We start from the raw sequence: 17308 nt of genomic DNA, 5'->3' as shown, positions 1-17308 counted from the left end.
GCACAAGAGGCGTGTGTGGACCATCTTCCTGCCCCAGAAGCAGAAGGGACCTGCTGGCCGTGGGGCCGACACCCGCAGTGAAAGCTGAGCCCGTGCCGTCTCCTCTCTGTGAGTCGGCATCGTTCCCAGTCAGTGCCTGAGCGAGTCGTGCTTTTGTTGGAGACCCCAAGGGCTGCTAAGCACAGCATGGGTCGGGACCCTCGGACTGCTGTTCCGGGAGGCTGGCTTTGCTATGTTCCCTGCTAGCCTCCATACAGTGAGATCCTCCTTGGAGACAATAACATGTGTCTCTCTTCTAACTGACAAATTCCAATCAAAATCTTATTAGACTCCTGTAGAAATAGACAAGCTGATTGTAAATTCCTTTCTTGTCATAGACAGAGCACCAACCCTCCCCTCTTATGTCCATGTCCTCATCTCTAGAGCCTGTGAACATGTTGAGTTACATGGCACATGGTAATTAAGGTTGCAGATGGAATTAAGGTTGCTAATTGTTCTGGTTTGCCAATGCTTCCATTATGTAAAATACCAGAAATGGATTGGCTTTTATAAAGAGAATTTATTAAGTTACAAGTTACTGTTCTAAGGCCATAAAAGTGTCCAAACTAAGGCATCAACCGATGATACCTTCAATGAAGGATGGCCGATGAATTCCGGAAAACTTCTGTTAAAGGGAAGGCACGTGGCTGGTGCCTGTTGATCCCAGGCTATGCTCCAGCTGCTCTTTCAGCTCCTGTGCATTCTGGTTCTTTCTCCCAGGAAGTTTCTCTCTAGGCACCTGGGTGGTCCTGTCTTAGCTCCTCTGGAGCAAACTCTGGACTAGCATCTCCAAACGTCTCCAAGGATCTCCAAGTGTCAGAATCAGTGTCAGCTCTTAGCTTCTCTCCAAAATGTCCCTCTCAGCTGCTCTGAGATCCTTGTTTGTGAGCTCTTTTAAAGGACTCCAGTGATTAAATCAAGACCCACCCTTAATGGGTGGGATCCATAGCTCCATGGAAATAATTTAATCAAACATTTCACCCACAGTTGATTGAGTCATGTCTCCATGGAAACAACAAAAGGATTCCAACCTAATCAACATTTATACATTTGCCCCACAAGATTGCATTATAGAATATGGCTTTTGGGGGGACATAATATATCCAAACTGGCACACTAATCAATGGACCTTAAAATAGGGATATTGTCATGGATTAACCCTCTGGTTCCAGTGTAATCAAGTAGTCCTTACAATAGAAGAAAGAACTAGAGAAAGCTAAGACAATGGAAGCAGAGACGGAGATGCTGTTTTGTTGCCTTTGAAGATGGAGCGAGGGGCCACAAGCGAAGGAACAGAGTTGGCCTCTAAAAACTGGCAAAGCAGGAAAAAGATTCTGTCCTAGAGTCTTCAGAAAGGAACACAACCCTGCTGATACTTTGATTTTAGCCCAGTGAGATCTTTGTTGGACCTTTGAAACAAAGAAGTGTAAGATAATAAATTTGTAGTTAAGGCACTGAAGAAAATGGGCAAAGGACTGAATAAACATCTCTTTGAAAGCACATGAAAAGATGCTCAACATCATTAGCCATTAGGGAAATGCAAATCAAAACAATGAGATACCATTCAACAACCATTAGATGGCTAGTTTTAAGAAAATTTGGAATAACAATGTTTGAATGTATATAGAATACCAGGAGCCTTCATCTATTGTAAGTGGAAATATAAAGTAGCGCAGGTGTGGTAGAAAAGTTTGAAGGTTCCTCAGAAAGTTGAACAAGAATATCCATGTGATGTGGCCTCCCACTTCTATGTAAAAAGTGGGTAAAAATAAAATAAAGTGAGTAAGCAAAATGCCATATACACAAACAATGGGATGAACCTTGAAAACATTATGTTGAGTGAAATATACCACTCAAAAAGGACAAAAATGGAATGATTCCACTTACATGATGTAAGTAGAATGGCAATTCACAGAGAGAGAATGCGAAATATTGGTTACCGAGAGATGGTGATAAAGTGGGGATGGATTTTTTTTTCCCAAATGGATACAGAGTTTCTGTTCAATGTGAAGAAATATTCTGGAAATGAAGCTTGGTGAAACTTACACAACTTTGTCAATGTAGGATAATGTCACAGAATTGTATACTTCAAAATGGTTAAAGTAATTTCATGTTGATATATATTTACCACAATAAAAATGTAAAACAAAGGGGATGAGAAATTAATATATATTTTTAAATGTGACCATGAAAAATTAGCAATGGTTTTTATGAACAAAGTGCTTGCTGGACTCATAAAATCTGTTATGCTTCCTTTTGACCCCCAAAACCTTCACCTAATTCCTCTGGGACACCTAGGGGAAAGTCTGAGAGACAGGGCCAGAATGACATGAAAAGAAGGTAGGAGAATTATGACCCTAAACGCCATGAGGTTTCTGGAAATGTTTCTGGCCAGGTATCGTTAGTGGGCAATGTTTACTGTGCAGGACTTCTAATGGAATCACAATTTTTCAGAAACGATTTGTGTTGGCCAAGCTCCCCTTCCTGAGGCATGGTATTTTAGAACAAAAAGTCACATATCCATTGATTTTCTGCCATTTATTCACTGTATTCATAGACAGCTCTAGATATTTATAGAGCAAAATATCTCAATGCTGTATTGCTTGTATTAACATGCCTTTGTTTTACTTTACTTGAGATGAAATTCTAGGGCATGCATCCACTAAAGTTCCGTATAATCCTAAATTTGATGAAGCAAAAAGTTTAGCAGTCAAAGCAACTACAAAGAACATCATGAAACCAAGCAAGTATATGTTTTTACTTACAAGTACACAAACTTCTGAAGGATTATTTTTTTGTAACTAATGTATTGCCACATAGTTTTACCAATATATGTACTTCTAGGGAAAAAAATACAAAAAAAAGAAATGTTCAAAATCCTCTGGAAGTCTATGGCCTAAAGTAAATATCCCTGTATTTTGTGGTCATCCCTGAAGTGCTTATGTAAGACAGGTTTTCAAGTTCTGGTTGATGTTTAGAGACAAGATCGAACTTTGCAAGTTCCTGATAACACAAGCCCTGGCTGATATAATGACTATCACTCAAATGCACTTGTCAGTTCAGCGTGCATGCGAACTCCAGCAGCTGACAGGGCTTGGGAAAGCCCGGCCTTCCCATGTGCCTCCCCATCACCCCACCTTGCAGGCGTTAGCCTATTTAATTATATTTGCAGTGGGGAGCAAAGCAGACTCTTGCTTTTCTTCTGGTGCTCAAAGGCCAAAACTGAGAGAAATAAGTTGGCCACCTCTGGAGAAAAGTGAGCCCCAACATGCCCAAAATGGCAAGGAAAAGTTTTAAGGTGATATGGTGGTTTGAAGCTGTATGTACCCCAAAGGAAAAAAAAAATGGTTTAAATGTAGTCCATTCCTGTGGGTGTAAACCCATTGCAAGTAGTATCTTCTCTTGAGGCTACTTTGTTAAGGTTTGACCTACCTCATTCAGGATGAAACTTAATCCTATTTACTGGAGCTCTTTATAAAACAAGTGAAGAGAAAGAGAGAGGATGAGAGAGAGAGGGAGGGAGAGGAAAAAAGAGAGGGAGAGAGGGAGAGCACACCATGGAAGGAAGAAGTTGAGAGCAGTGAAACCCATAGGAGAAGGGAGAGACCAGCAGACACTGTCGTGTGCCTTGCCATGTGGCAGGGGAGCCAAGGGTTGAGGGCAGCCAGTTTGCAGAAAGAAAGCATTGCCTTGATAATGCCTGGAGTGTTCATTTTCTTGGCCTTGAACTGTAAGCTAATAAATTTCCATTGTTTAAGCCAACCCATTTCAGGGTATCTGTGTTAAGCAGCCTAGGACTCTAAAACAGTTGGATGTATGTGAATTAGGAAGAAAATTGAAAAAGGATAAGTAATTTTGGGGGGAAGGCAGGCATTTCTGCCTGTTAAATAAAATTTGATTTGTTAAGTAAAAGACAAGTAAATAGCTTTACAAAGAACGACCATTGCCATTGTATTTTATAAACAGCAAGATTAAGATAAACATGGTATTTTACTGCATTTTCTTGATGATGGTCTTGTTTGTCTGGGATGCTACAACAGATCCCACAAAGCAGTTGGCTTCAACAACAGGAATTTATTGTCTTAGGGCTGTGGAGGGTATATGTGTAAAATCAAGGTAACGGACGGCCGTGCTTTCTCCTGGGACTTTGTGTTCTGGTGGTGGCTTATAGGCAGCCACTCTCAGACTCTGTCTCATGACAATCTGTCATCTTTGTACTTCGCCTGTGGCTTTCCCTTTCACCTCTAAATTTCCTTTCCTTCTGACTCCACTCATATTGGATTAAGGCTCACCCTGATTCTATTTGGCCTCTTGTCAGTAAGGTCTTCAAACATCCTTATTCCAAATGAGTTCTCACTGACAGCACCTGGTATTAAAGTTGATCATGACTTGTGGGGATGTGATTTAATCTCCAACAATGCCTATGTCTTTACTAATGTTTTATCATGCTCATTGGGTGACACAGGATGGCCAGTCCATTTTTAGCACACTGTGCATGATTAAGTGTATTCCTACCTAATAATTAACCAGCATCTTAGTAATTTAAAACTTTGTATTTTGACCATTGGCCATTCACCACCAAGGCCTCCTACCAGTATCCCTGTACAGTGTGTAGCTGTCCTGAGCACAGATCCCTCAGTAGCTCTGCAGATTGTCAGTAAACCATGTGAAAATCAGCTCTGACACTGGTGTTGTGTTGGAACTTCACATCCTTGCAGATACTTCCTGAGTGCTCTGTGGCACTCAGCATAGGAAGGGGCTGGGGCCCTGCCAATCTGCTCAGTGGGGATGGGTTCCTACTTCCTGGTCAGTTTGGCCACTCACTTGGAGGCTAGAATAAAGGCCTGGACTTGACCTCACCCTGAGACATCATGACCCTGAAAATATAACTCAAATACCCATAGGTTGCTACAAACACTTACCACAATTAATTCTTACTCATGATGAATCAGTCTGAGATTCAGCATCAGTCTGGCAATTAGTACATCAGCCCTGAAGTTAGTACAGGTTCCTATGACATCTCGTTGACCAAGTTCATTCCCCTTTACACTTTCATTCTCATCAATAAATGAAAAAATCATAAATTCCTTTTGCTTAAAACCATGTCAAGTAAAGACAGACTCAGGCCCTCTGAGACCTCTCCTGAATATAGACACAAAAATCTATGAGTGCAGAGTATGCAATAGGATTTGTCCTCCTGCAAAACAAAAAGCCACTTATATCGAAACTGATCAAAGTCACCCCATGTTGGCATCATCCTTAAGAAGGGACAAGTTTTGCCTTAAACAAACTGCAATGTGCAGCATATTTCTTGCTTTGTCAAAATGGAGGAGTGAGCCTAACTGTCCTTGGAGCCACCTTCATTTACTGCAGTTCAAATTTGATAATACTCGTGACTCATAAGGGTAGGGCACTTTTCAGTGTACACATCTTCCTGACGAATTTGATCTTCCCCCACCCTTATACACAACCGTTCTGTGAGTTGACATCCTTCCCACAGTCCGCAGCAGAGAGAACAAAGCCCTATACTGTAGCCTTTACTGCCCAGGGTCACACTGATCTTGGGCTGGGGAGGAACTCCATGTCCTGTGCCCTTCCCAGGCAGGGCTGTTCCACAATGCTGCTGTCGATACACCAGGCAATACAGTATATTTATAGAGGAATACGTACAGTCAAGTGAAAGATTTAACCACAGCTCAGGGTTATCTCCCTTAGGTTACCCCCAGCAAAAGGCCGTGAGGTATACTAAATTTGCCTCAAATTTAAAGAACCAGCAGAACGACTTTACTAAAATATTTGGTAAGTAACCCCCTTAACCCAAATTATTCTGAATTTGAAAAGAATTCCTTGTTTTTAAATGTTTTCTCCCAGGTAACCTGCTCCTGTTGCTTTGAGGCAAAGGAACGTGCTTTGCCTTGAGGCTGGAACTGTTCCACTGTGTTTCAAACTCTTATGAAATTAAAACATGGAATATAAAACTTGGAAAGTTCCTCAATCCTCCAAGAGTGCTGTATGTACCAGGAGTGTGAACCTATTAAAAGCGCAGAGTATCAGACCCCTCAATGAGCTGAGTCACATCTGCCACCAGCATGATGCCCAGGAGATTTCTGCACAAGTTAGAGACAGCCAGGCTCTGAGGCTCAGACAGCCTTTTCTTCGGCTCAGCCCTAAAGGAGCATGAGATTCCCCTGGAGAGATTTCCACAAACAGGCTCCCAGGCATGGTCCTCAGTGACAGGTTCCGTGATCAGGGGGGATTTAAAATCCTGTAGGTCATTCTAGGTGGGTCTCACTGCCCTGTTCCAGGTCTCTCATGTTACATTTGAGAAGATCGAAGGCCCAGAGAAGTCTGCTTTAGCAGAGAACTTAGCCCTAGTAGAATGTTCCAGACCCACAGCTCTTTGCTCGAGGGAAGGTCCAATTTCCAGTGAAATATTTCCTATCTGGTGCCTGTGCTGTGGGGTCAGGTGTTGAGACGAGGATTGCCTTTGACCTGAGAAAGGGCCATGAGGAATTCTGAGCCCTGATGGTTCTCCATGGGTCAAGAGCTGTTGGGTGGGTGGGGTTGGGATCCCAGAGCAATGCCTGCTTGGAAAGGAGATGCCTGTACACATGATTTGGGCCCTTTCTCTGGAGCTGCCTCCTCTCAGGAATTCTGGGTTTGCTTCTCTTCCATGTGTCATGTAAAAAGGCCTTGGAAAATCTACGTTGTCTGGCAGATTGATTGATAGTTGAGTCTGATTGAATGATGAATTGATCTAGATAATTCTTGTGTCTCATTCTCCATGTTTTCAGTAATTACATGTAGGAATCAGAAAAGTTTTTCTCATCCTTGTAGGGGATCTGAATCTCTCTGAATAGAGCCCCACAGTAAAAGGGAGTTGAGTCCTTATGAATATGTTGGTCAGATTTGGTTTTGGGAGGCGCCCGTCACACATGGACCTACTAACCTGCACAGCACCTTGTCAGAGTCAGCCTTGTACTGTCAAGTGACCAACACAGTGCTGTGTTCTGACTGAGCAACATTTTCAGGTGAACACATTCTTCAAGAAGGGGACTGTTGATGAGAACTCATCATTTACTAGTGAATCTGATGGTTAATTTTTTGTGAAATGTGTTGCTAACAAAAGCAACTTTTGCATCTTTGTGAAGACCACCCACCAAACTGCAACATACTCTGAAAAATGATGCAGAAGAAATGAAAAATCAATGTAACTTGTGTTGATATTGTTCTGTGGACAAGCAAAAGAAACTTAGAAAGGGAAGAAAACTCCTCTCTCATAGTGAGAGGTAAAAATCTGAAAGCTTTACACAGTAAGATGTTCTGCCATCTTTACTGTGGTAAGGTGTGGTGGAACAGCAAATTCCAAGAATCAGTCCTCTACCAAAACAACTATGGATCTGGGAGGAATTGCCTGCATCACTATTTTGAAACTCTGGAATCTAGTGGAACTCTTCCACCATCCAGGGAACACTGGGTAATGAAACTTGCAGATATCAGTAAATGTGGATGACCTCCACCTTCCATATGGATTCTGCCATTCCCTATCCCCAAGATTGAGGCAGATAATTATGGGGACTTCAGTCCTGGGTAGGCAGTATGGGCTTTGCCCTCCAAAAACGAGGGGTGTGTCATCTGATGCCTGCTCTCTGCTTTTGATTGCCAAGGGGCCAGCCCAGAGATAGTCCTCTTTTTCATGCACCAACACTGATGCCTCAGGCTATGGAAGTGATCTAAGGAAACAGTAACTATTTTTCCCTGTCCAGTTCGGGAGGAAAAATAGCTTGTAAGAGTCATGAACTGACAGCTGCAACCTTCAACAAGGAAAAAAATTCAGAAACGGCTGAAGAGTTGGAGAATTAGATATCAGTATTTGCCATAACATAATGCTCTGAATGTACTGTTCTCAAGCAAAAATAAGATTTACAAAGAAACAAAAAAGTATGACCCATTTATAGAATAAAAATGTTTGATAGCAACCATCCCTGAGAAGCTCATACAATGGAAGTTTTGCAAAGACATTAAATGAACTGTCTTAAACGTGTTCCATGAACTAAAGGAAACCATAGAAAAGAAGTAAAGGGAATTTGGAAAACTTTTCCTGAACAAAATGAAGAGATAGAAAATATAAGCAGGAACCAAACAAATTCTGGAGCTGAAAGGTACAATTGTTGAAATGAAAACCTCACTTGAGGGGTTCTACAGCTAATTTCAGAGTGCAAAAGAGTGTCAGTGAACTTGAAAATAAGACACTTGAAATTATCCAGACTGAGGAGCAGAAAGGAAAAAAATGAAGAAAAATGGACATGGTCTGTGGGTCCTATGGGACATCATTAACTGTATAAACATATGCATCATAGGAATCACTGAAGGACAAGAGAGAGAGATAAAAGGGGAAGAAATAATGACTGAGAACTTCTTATATCTGATGGAAGGGATGAATGTACACATCTAAGAAGCTACTTGCTTCCAGGTAGATAGATCAAGAGAGTTACACTATGACACATTAATATTCAAATTGTCAAAACTCAAAGACAAGTAGAGAATGTATAAAGCAGCAAGCAAGAAAGAATCATCATGTACAAGGGACCTACAAAAGGAATAACAGCCAGCTTTTAATCAGAAACCTTAAAGATCATTTGGCAGGGGGATGACATAAAGTCCTGTAAGAAAATACTGTCAACCAAGAATTCTGTATCTGGCAAACTTATCCTTCAAGAATGAATGAGAGATTCAGACATTTCCAGATAATAAAAGTTGTATGAGTTTATTAGCAGAAGACTTGCCATTGAAGATATGTTAAAGGGAGTCCTTCAGGCTGAAATAAAAGGACACTAGACAGCAACTTGATGCCATACAAAGAAATAAAGAACAGAGAAGAAAGTAACTATGTAGGTAAATATAAAGTCCTGCATTCTTGTAATTTTGGTTTGTAACTGCCTTTTCTTGTTTATGATTTAAAGGCAAATGTGTGACACAGCAATTAAATCTATGTTAATGGAACAGAATGTATCAAGGTGTTATTTGAGATAATGCTTTACAAAGGAGTAGTGGAATAGAATACAAGTGGAGCTCTTGTACACTACAGAAATTAAGTTGGTGATGTACAGACATGTTGTTATAAGTTTAAGATATTTCTTGTAGTTCCCAATTACAAACATTAGGAAAATAACTTACAAATATGGAGAAAAGGAAAGAAGTAGGGAATCAAAATGGTACACTATGAAGTCAACAGAATTGTAAAAAGGCAGTAATGGAGTCATTCTACTCAGGACTAGATGTGGTGACCTGACTCCTAGGAGGGGATGAGAAAGAAAACAAAAGAAAACCAAGCTCAATGGCATAAGCAGTTTTTTTGTAGTGAAACACCTTCCCCCAAAGAAGAGTATAGTTCCAGATAGCTTCACTAGTGAATCCTACCAATCATTTAAGGAAAAAATGAGACAAAATATATGCAAATTTTCTAGAAAATTGAAGAGGAGGGAACACTACCACACTCATCGCATGAGACCAGCATGGCCCTGATGATAAAACAAAGACATTGTAAGAAAAGAAAACTTCAGATCATTATCCCACATGAATATGGATGCAAACATTCTAACCAAAGATTAGCAGATTGAATCCAACAGATTATCTAACATGTATAAAAACAGATTATCTAACATGTATAAAAAGGATACTACATCATGACCAAGTGTAGTTCATCAAGGAATGCAAAGTTGGTTGAACATTTAAAAAGCAATCAATATATTTATTTCTCTTTGACTTTGGATAAACCCTTGAAACACTTTTTCCATAAAATTTCTATCCTGTCTCACTGACAGGATATATCTTAAAACACACACACACTCACCCACCCACACACACACACACACAAATCGATGTAATGCATCTTAACAAACTGAAAATGAAATACCATGTGAATATTCAATAGATACAGAAAAATCAGTGGACAAAATCAACATCCATTCCTCGTAACAACTCTCAGCAATCTTCCTCAACTTGATAAAGGGCACCTTTAAAAACCTGTAGCTAACATCATGCTAATGATCAGAGACTGAAATCTTTCCTCCTAGGATCAAGAACAAGACAATGTCCCCTCTCATTATTTCTAGTCAGCATTGTATTGGAGTTCTAGCCAGGGAAATCAGGCAAAAAAGAGAAAGAAGACATCCAGGCTGGAATGGAGAAGTAAAACAGTCTTTATTCACAGATTACATGATGGCCTATGGGGAAAATCTGATGGAATTTTAAAAAGCTCAGAATTAATAATCGAGTTTTGCAAGACTGTAATATAGAAGATCAATATTAAAAAATCTATTGCATTTTTTTAAATATTATTAGTAACATGAACACATATTAAATACTTTCAGGATAAATATGACAAAAGATGGGCATGGCTTGATATATTGAAAACCAGAAAACATTGCTGTGAGAAATTAGAGAAGACCTCAATAAATGGAGGGATCTATCCTGTTCGTGGGTTGGAAGAGTCACTATTTTAACTGGTCAGTTCTCCCTCAAGTATTCTACAGATCTCTGCAATTCTGTGGAAGCCAGAAACGACCTTCCACCTCTCCGCGTGCCCCACAAGGAAACCCTGTACTCAAGACTGGAAGTGTTGGCCTGACTCCTAGGGTGGGATGAGCACTGTGGGCTGACTCCCTTCTAGGGGCATCTGGACGTAAAGCACACCCCACATCAGTTACAGGTCTGCCTGTGTCTTCCTTCCCCGTTTGCCCTGAACACATATAAACCTTCCCAGACTGAGTATTTATGTTTTATGTACCTGGCCCACCCCTGCTCTGTGTCTGTTCCTGGTCGGGAGGGCACAGAGTCCTTCCCCTGCAGCACAAGAGGCGTGTGTGGACCATCTTCCTGCCCCAGAAGCAGAAGGGACCTGCTGGCCGTGGGTCCGACACCTGCAGTGAAAGCTGAGCCCGCGCCGTCTCCTCTCTGTGAGTCAGCGTCATTCCAGCCAGTGCCTGAGCGAGTCGTGCTTTTGTTGGAGACCCCAAGGGCTGCTAACCAGAGCATGGGTCGGGACCCTCGGACTGCTGTTCCGGGAGGCTGGCTTTGCTATGTTCCCTGCTAGCCTCCATGCAGTGAGATCCTCCTTGGAGACAATAACATGTGTCTCTCTTCTAACTGACAAATTCCAATCAAAATCTTATTAGACTTTTGTAGAAATAGACAAGCTGATTCTAAATTTCATATGTTGTCATAAACGGAGCAATAACCCTCCCCTCTTATGTCCATGTCCTCCTCCCCAGAGTCTGTGAACATGTTGGGTTACATGGCACAGGGTAATTAAGATTGCAGATGAAATTAAGTTTGCTGATCAATGGACCTTAAAATAGGGAGATTGTCCTGGATTATCTGGACAGGTTCTGTATAATCCAGGGCTCCTTGCAGTGGAAGAAAGAAGCAGAGAAAAGTATGACGATGGAAGCAGAGATGGAGATGCTGTGTTGTTAGCTTTGAATATGGAGCAAGGAGCCACAAGCCAAGGAGGAATGGAGTTGGCCTCTAAAACCTGACAAAGGCAGGAAAACAGATTCTGTCCTCGAGTCTTTAGAAAGGAACCCAACTCTGCTGATACTCTGATTTTATCCCAGTGAGATCTGTGTTGGACTTATGAAACCAGAAGTTTAAGACAAGAAATTTGTGTTTTAAGCCCCCCCAAAAAATGGGCGAAGAGAAACATCTTTTGAAAGCACATGAAAAGATGCTCAACATCATCAGCCATTAGGGACATGCAAATCAAAACCACAGTGAGATACAACATCAAACCCACTAGGTGGGTAGTTTTTAAGGAAATGGAAAATAACACATTTTGGAGTGGATGTAGAGCAATTGGAAACTTCATCCTTGTAAGTGAGGATGTAAAGTGATGCAGCTGTTCAGGATGATCATAGAACATCCATGTGACATGGCCTCCCACTTCTGCATATGTACTGGAAAGATTTGAAATAATGGACTCAGACAGATCCTGGTACATCGGTGCTCAAGCTGCCTTTTCTCAGTGGTCAAAGGTGGCAACAACCCAAGTGTCCATCAGTAAAGTGGGCAAGCAAAATGCACTATACACACACAAAGGGGGTATTATTCCACCATAAAAAGATGAACCTTGAGAACACTATGCTAAGTGAAGTATACTGCTCACAAGGGGATGAAGATGGTGTGATTCTACGTGTATGAGGTGTGTGGAATGGCAGTTCACAAGGTCAGAAAGCAGAATAGTGCTCACCATGAGATGGTGATGAGGTGGGGATGGGTCGTATTTCCCAAACGGATACAGAGTTTCTTTTCAAAATGATGAAAATATTCGGGAAATGGAGGTTGGTGAAAGTTATACAACCTTGTCAGTGTACTTAATATCTCAGAATTGTGCACTTCAAAATGGTTAAAGTGATTTCATGTTAATGTATATTTACCACAACAAAAATGTAAAACAAAAGGGATGAGAAATTAATATATATTTTTTTAATGTGTCCGTGAAAGTTAGTAATGGTTTTTATGAACAGAGAGCTTGCTGGGCTCAAAAAATCTGTTACACTTCCTTTCTGCTCCCAAAACTGCCACCTCTTTTCTTGGGGACAGCTTGGGGTAAGTCTCAGAGATGGGACCAGAATGACATGAAAAGAAGGTAGGAAATTTATGACCCTAAGAACCATGAGATTTGTGGCAAAATTTCTGGCCAGGGTGTTATTAGTGGGCAGTTGTTTCCTGTGCAGGATGCCTTGTGCAATCGCAGTTTTTCAGAAATGAGTTGGTTTGGTGGAGCGCCCCTTCCCGAGACAAGGTATTTTGGAATATAAAAGTCACATAGCCATTGATTTTGTGCCATTTATATTCACTGTTTTCATAGACAGCTCTAGGTACTTACAGAACTAAATATCTCAATGCTGTATTGCTGGTATTAACATGCCTTTGTTTTGCTTTACTTTAGATGAATTTCTAGGGCATGCAACCTCTAAAGTTCCATATAATCCCAAATTTGAGGAAACAACAAGTTCAGCAGCCAAATCAACTTCAAAGAAGATCATGAAACCAAGCAAGTATATGTTTTTACTTACACGTACATAAATTTCTAAGGGCCTATTTATTGTATTAAATGTATTTACCCCCATCATTGGTAGCATTCTTTACAGTACTGGTGCGAAATGCAATTGATGTGTAAAATAAAGAAATATCCAAAACCTTCCATAAAACCTTCCCTCTGCTATGGAAAGTCTATGGTCTAAAGTGAAAATTTCTTTGTATTTGGAGTGTTCCCTGAAGTGCACGTCAGGCAAGTTCTCTCACTCTCGTGGATGTTCAGAGGACACGTTCCAACCTTGCGATGTTGGTTCACACGTCGCTCTAGCTTGGTGTGTACTCTCCACTCAAGATGCACGTGTGCCTCTGTCACTGGCAGGATTCGGGGCAGCCCAGCGCCTTCCTGCACTCCTCCCCATCACATCACGGTGCAGGCACCGGTTACGTGATTATAGTAGCACGGAGGAGCTGCCAAAACAGAGACAGAGAAGCTGGCCATATATGTAAAAGCTGTACAAGTGTGTCCTAAATGCCCAGAATGGCAGGGAAAGAGTTTTTAAAGTGGGTGGCATACGCCATAGGAAGAAAATTGAAAAGGGACATATAGTTATCAGGCTAAGGTAGGCATTTGAACCATGTTAAAATTATAAAACTGAAAGTAAGCATTTTATAACTACCATGCCAAGCCATTTTATAAATCACACAACTCAGATAAAACATCAATGTTTTCTGACTTTGTCTTGACAGTTTGCCTTATACAACATTTTATTGTGATCACTTAGTGACAAACACTAAGTCATGTGATTAAGTGTATTTATTCCTAATGATTCACCAATGTCTTGGTAACAGAGAACTTGTCATTTACTGGATCAAAGTGGTCACCCTTGAAATCACAGCTCATGTACCACACAGGCCTTTCATCCCATTTCCTGTATGGTGTCTCGCTGTCGTGAGCACAGAGTACTCAAGATCTCTGCAGATTACTGTCAGGAAACCACGTGGAACTCAGTCCTGTCACTGGTTTTGTGTTGGAACTTCGCATACTTGCAGACACATCCCAAGTGCTCTGTGAGACTCAGGTATAGAAAGGGGCTGGGGCCCTGCCAACCTGCCCACTGGGGCAGGGTACCTCCTCCCTGGGGGGGTTGCCATCCTCCCCTGGGGCTGGAATGTCTTGACCTGCGCGTCAAGATAAAGGGCCAGGACAACCGAGACACCCGAGCCTTCAAGAGAAGCCTGACCCACACAGCTCACCCTCTCCCTGGTCGCAAAGTCATTTAGTGCAGTTTCTTTCCCATCCATGGATTGTCGTGTGAGTGTCAGCACAAGTCTAGAAAGCAGTGGACAATCCTGTGAAGGTCATTGACCCAGTACACTCCTTTTGCACCTTCACTTTTCATCCGTAAATGACAAAATCCGAAAATCCTTCTGCAACAAACAGATCAAATAGGGACAGACAGGCCTTCCAAGCTACATCCCAAATATGGACTCAGAGCGTGGGTGTGTGAAGAGGAGGGGATAGCACTTTCCCCACTTCTGTACAAGAAAGCAACATATTTCTAACATGGTCCCAGTCCTTGTTGCCATCATTCCTGTATGAGGGGATAACTTTGCTTTGAAAAAATTGAAATCGTGTCACCTTCCTGTGCTGCCTTCAAAATGGACCAAGGGTACAAGCATCCTTGGTGCCAGCACCATTTACTGCAGTTCCTAACAGAGAACGACAGTGGGTAATGAAGAGGCTGGGGCACATTTCGGCAATTTTTCTCTCCCCTTTTCCTCACACAGCCATTCTATATGTTTAATCACAGCTCAGGTGTACTTCCCCATAGGTTATCTCCAGCGAAAGACCTTGAAAAAGACTCAATTTGCCAGAAGTTCAATTAAGCCAGCAGAAGCGATGGCTCAAGTATTTAGTAAGTAACCTCCGCAGGTGAAACATTTATGCTATATTTGAATAGAAATGCTTGTTTTTCTCCCAGATGACCTGCTCTTGGGACTTTGAGGGGAAGGAAGGTGCTTTATGTGACTCTAAAATCAGATCCTCTGAAGTCAAATTCCCTAGTAATTAAGAGAATCATAGAATATAAATCTTGGGAAGGAACTTGCTCAGACGTGGTTCATCCCCAGCAGCCTCAACATCGCCTGGGGGCTCGTTAAACTGCACACTGTCAGGACCCCCCTCAACCAGCTGAGGCACCTCTACCTTATCAAGGTGCTCAGGAGATTTCTGCGCACGTTAGAGAGGGCCGGGCTCGGATAGACCTTCCTGTGGTCTCAGCCCTAGAGGAGCAAGAGACGCCCCTGGGGATGTGGCCACAAATAGGCTCCCTGGTCCTGCTGCCCTGATCAGTCTGTGGTCTGTGGTGGGGCCTTTGCATCAGGAGCTTTTAAAGACCCCTGGTGATTCCAGGTGGGACTCACTGCCCTAGTCCAAGTTCCTTATTTCACATTTGAGAAGATCTAAGCCCAGAGAAGTCCTCCTTAGCAGAGAGTTGAGCCTGAGCAGAAAGGTCTAGACTTACAGTTGTGTGCTCAAGGAAGGGTCCAATTTCCAGTGAAATCTCTCCTGCCTGGCGCCTGTGCTGTGGGGTCAGGGGTCAAGACTGAGGATCACCTTTGGCCTGAGAAAGGGCTGTGAGGAAGTGTGAGCCCTGATGCTTCTCTCTGGGTCAGGAGCTGTTGGGTGGGAGAGATTGGGATCCCAGAGCGAAGCCTGCTGATTCCTGCTTGGAAAGGGGACGTCTCTACATGTGATATGGGCCCTTTCCCAGGAGCTGCTTCCTTTCAGGAATTCTGGGTTTGCTCCTGTTCCAGTTTGCTAAAGCTGCAGAAATGCAGTATACCAGAAATGGATTGGCTTTTACAATGGGGGTTTATTAGTTCACAGATTTACAAATTGGATGCCAATTAGGAAAAGGCATGCAGAACTTCTCTGTCATTTGGGAAGGCACATGGCTGGCATCTGCTGGACCTTTGCTCCTGAGTTGCATTGCTTCCAGCTTCTGATTACAGTGGCTTTCTCTTTAAGCATCTGTGGGTTCTCACTGAGCATCTCCAGGGCAAACTCTAGCCTTCATCTCTTAGCTTAGCATCTCCAAACATCTTTCTGTCTGTATCTTCTAGCATCTGGGTCTCTGTCGGCTCTGACCTCTCTCTCTCCCCCTGAGTTCTCTAAAGGACTCTAGTAAACTAATGAAGACCCAGCTTGGATGAGCAGGGTCACATCTCCATGGAAATAATCTAATCAAAAGGTCCCACCCATGATAGGTCTGCCCCCCCACAAGATTGTATTAGAAGAACCTAGTCTTTTATGGTGTACAAAACAGATTCAAAGCAGCATAGCTCCTCTTCTGTGTGTTCTGTAAAGGACGCCTCAGGAAATCTGTTTTGACTGAACTGACTGACAGGCTTTCAGGGATTGATGTCTAGGAATCAGAGGATTTGTTCTTTCCTTGAGGGTGACCCCAAGGTCACCAGCCCCCATGTGTAGAAGGGAGCAAGTCCATCTGAAGATGTGTATCTAGTTTGGGTTTGGGAGGCTCCCATCACCTGTGGACCCACTCACCCACACAGGGAATCCCAGAGCTGGCCTTGGCCCTGTTAGGTCACCACTGCAGTGCTGGGTTGGGCAGCATTTTCAGGAACCATAGGTCAAGATTTTCATCAAGAAAGGATCTTGGCTGATGAGAACTTTGTCCATTTTACTAGTGAAAGTGTTGGTTCAGTTTTGCTGTTATGTGTCCTTATCATAAGCACCTATTCCATCAAACGGATAGACTACCCACTAAAATTCTAATATCCTTTGAAAAAGTACTCAGAACAAATACAAAATTGGTGCAGTTAGTGATGACTATTTTCTGTGGCTCAGCAAAGCAGACCTAGAAGAGAAAGTAAAACTGCTGTTACTCAGGGAGAGGTAAGAAACTGGAAAGCTTTAACAGGAAATGGATATTAATTATATTTCCAAAAAATGAGAAAATTGCAGTGGTTTTCTAAATCAAGAACTTTGGGAATTTATAAAATCTGTGAAGGTTCATTTGTATCCCCACAGCCTCCACTGAAATTTTATGGGCCTGCTTGGGGAAATTCTCAGAGAGGGAGTTAGATAACAACAGAAGATAGGAAAATTATGACCCTAAACACTATGAAATTTGAGGCAAACTCTCCAGCCGGGTATTGTTAGTGGGCAGTGTTTACTGTGCAGGACATCTAGTGCAATCACAAT

The 17308-nt window shown here is 42.2% G+C and overlaps 1 protein-coding gene across 1 annotated transcript in view; it reads left to right on the top strand.

Moving 5' to 3' along the window:
* Window positions 1–13587, top strand: part of LOC119512148 — a 237717-nt gene extending 224130 nt beyond the window's left edge. The window contains exons 29-30 of the mRNA XM_037806639.1: window positions 12992–13120; window positions 13460–13587. Coding sequence (XP_037662567.1) covers window positions 12992–13120; window positions 13460–13587 — 257 coding nt within the window. The remainder of the gene's footprint in view (window positions 1–12991; window positions 13121–13459) is intronic.
* The last annotated feature ends 3721 nt before the right edge of the window (window positions 13588–17308 follow it).

The sequence above is a fragment of the Choloepus didactylus genome, chromosome 17 (genome assembly GCF_015220235.1).
Source record: "Choloepus didactylus isolate mChoDid1 chromosome 17, mChoDid1.pri, whole genome shotgun sequence".
NCBI classification, from domain to species: Eukaryota; Metazoa; Chordata; class Mammalia; order Pilosa; family Megalonychidae; genus Choloepus; species Choloepus didactylus.
Note: the sequence above shows the minus strand (reverse complement) of the source record. Positions and strands in the feature narration are given on the sequence as shown.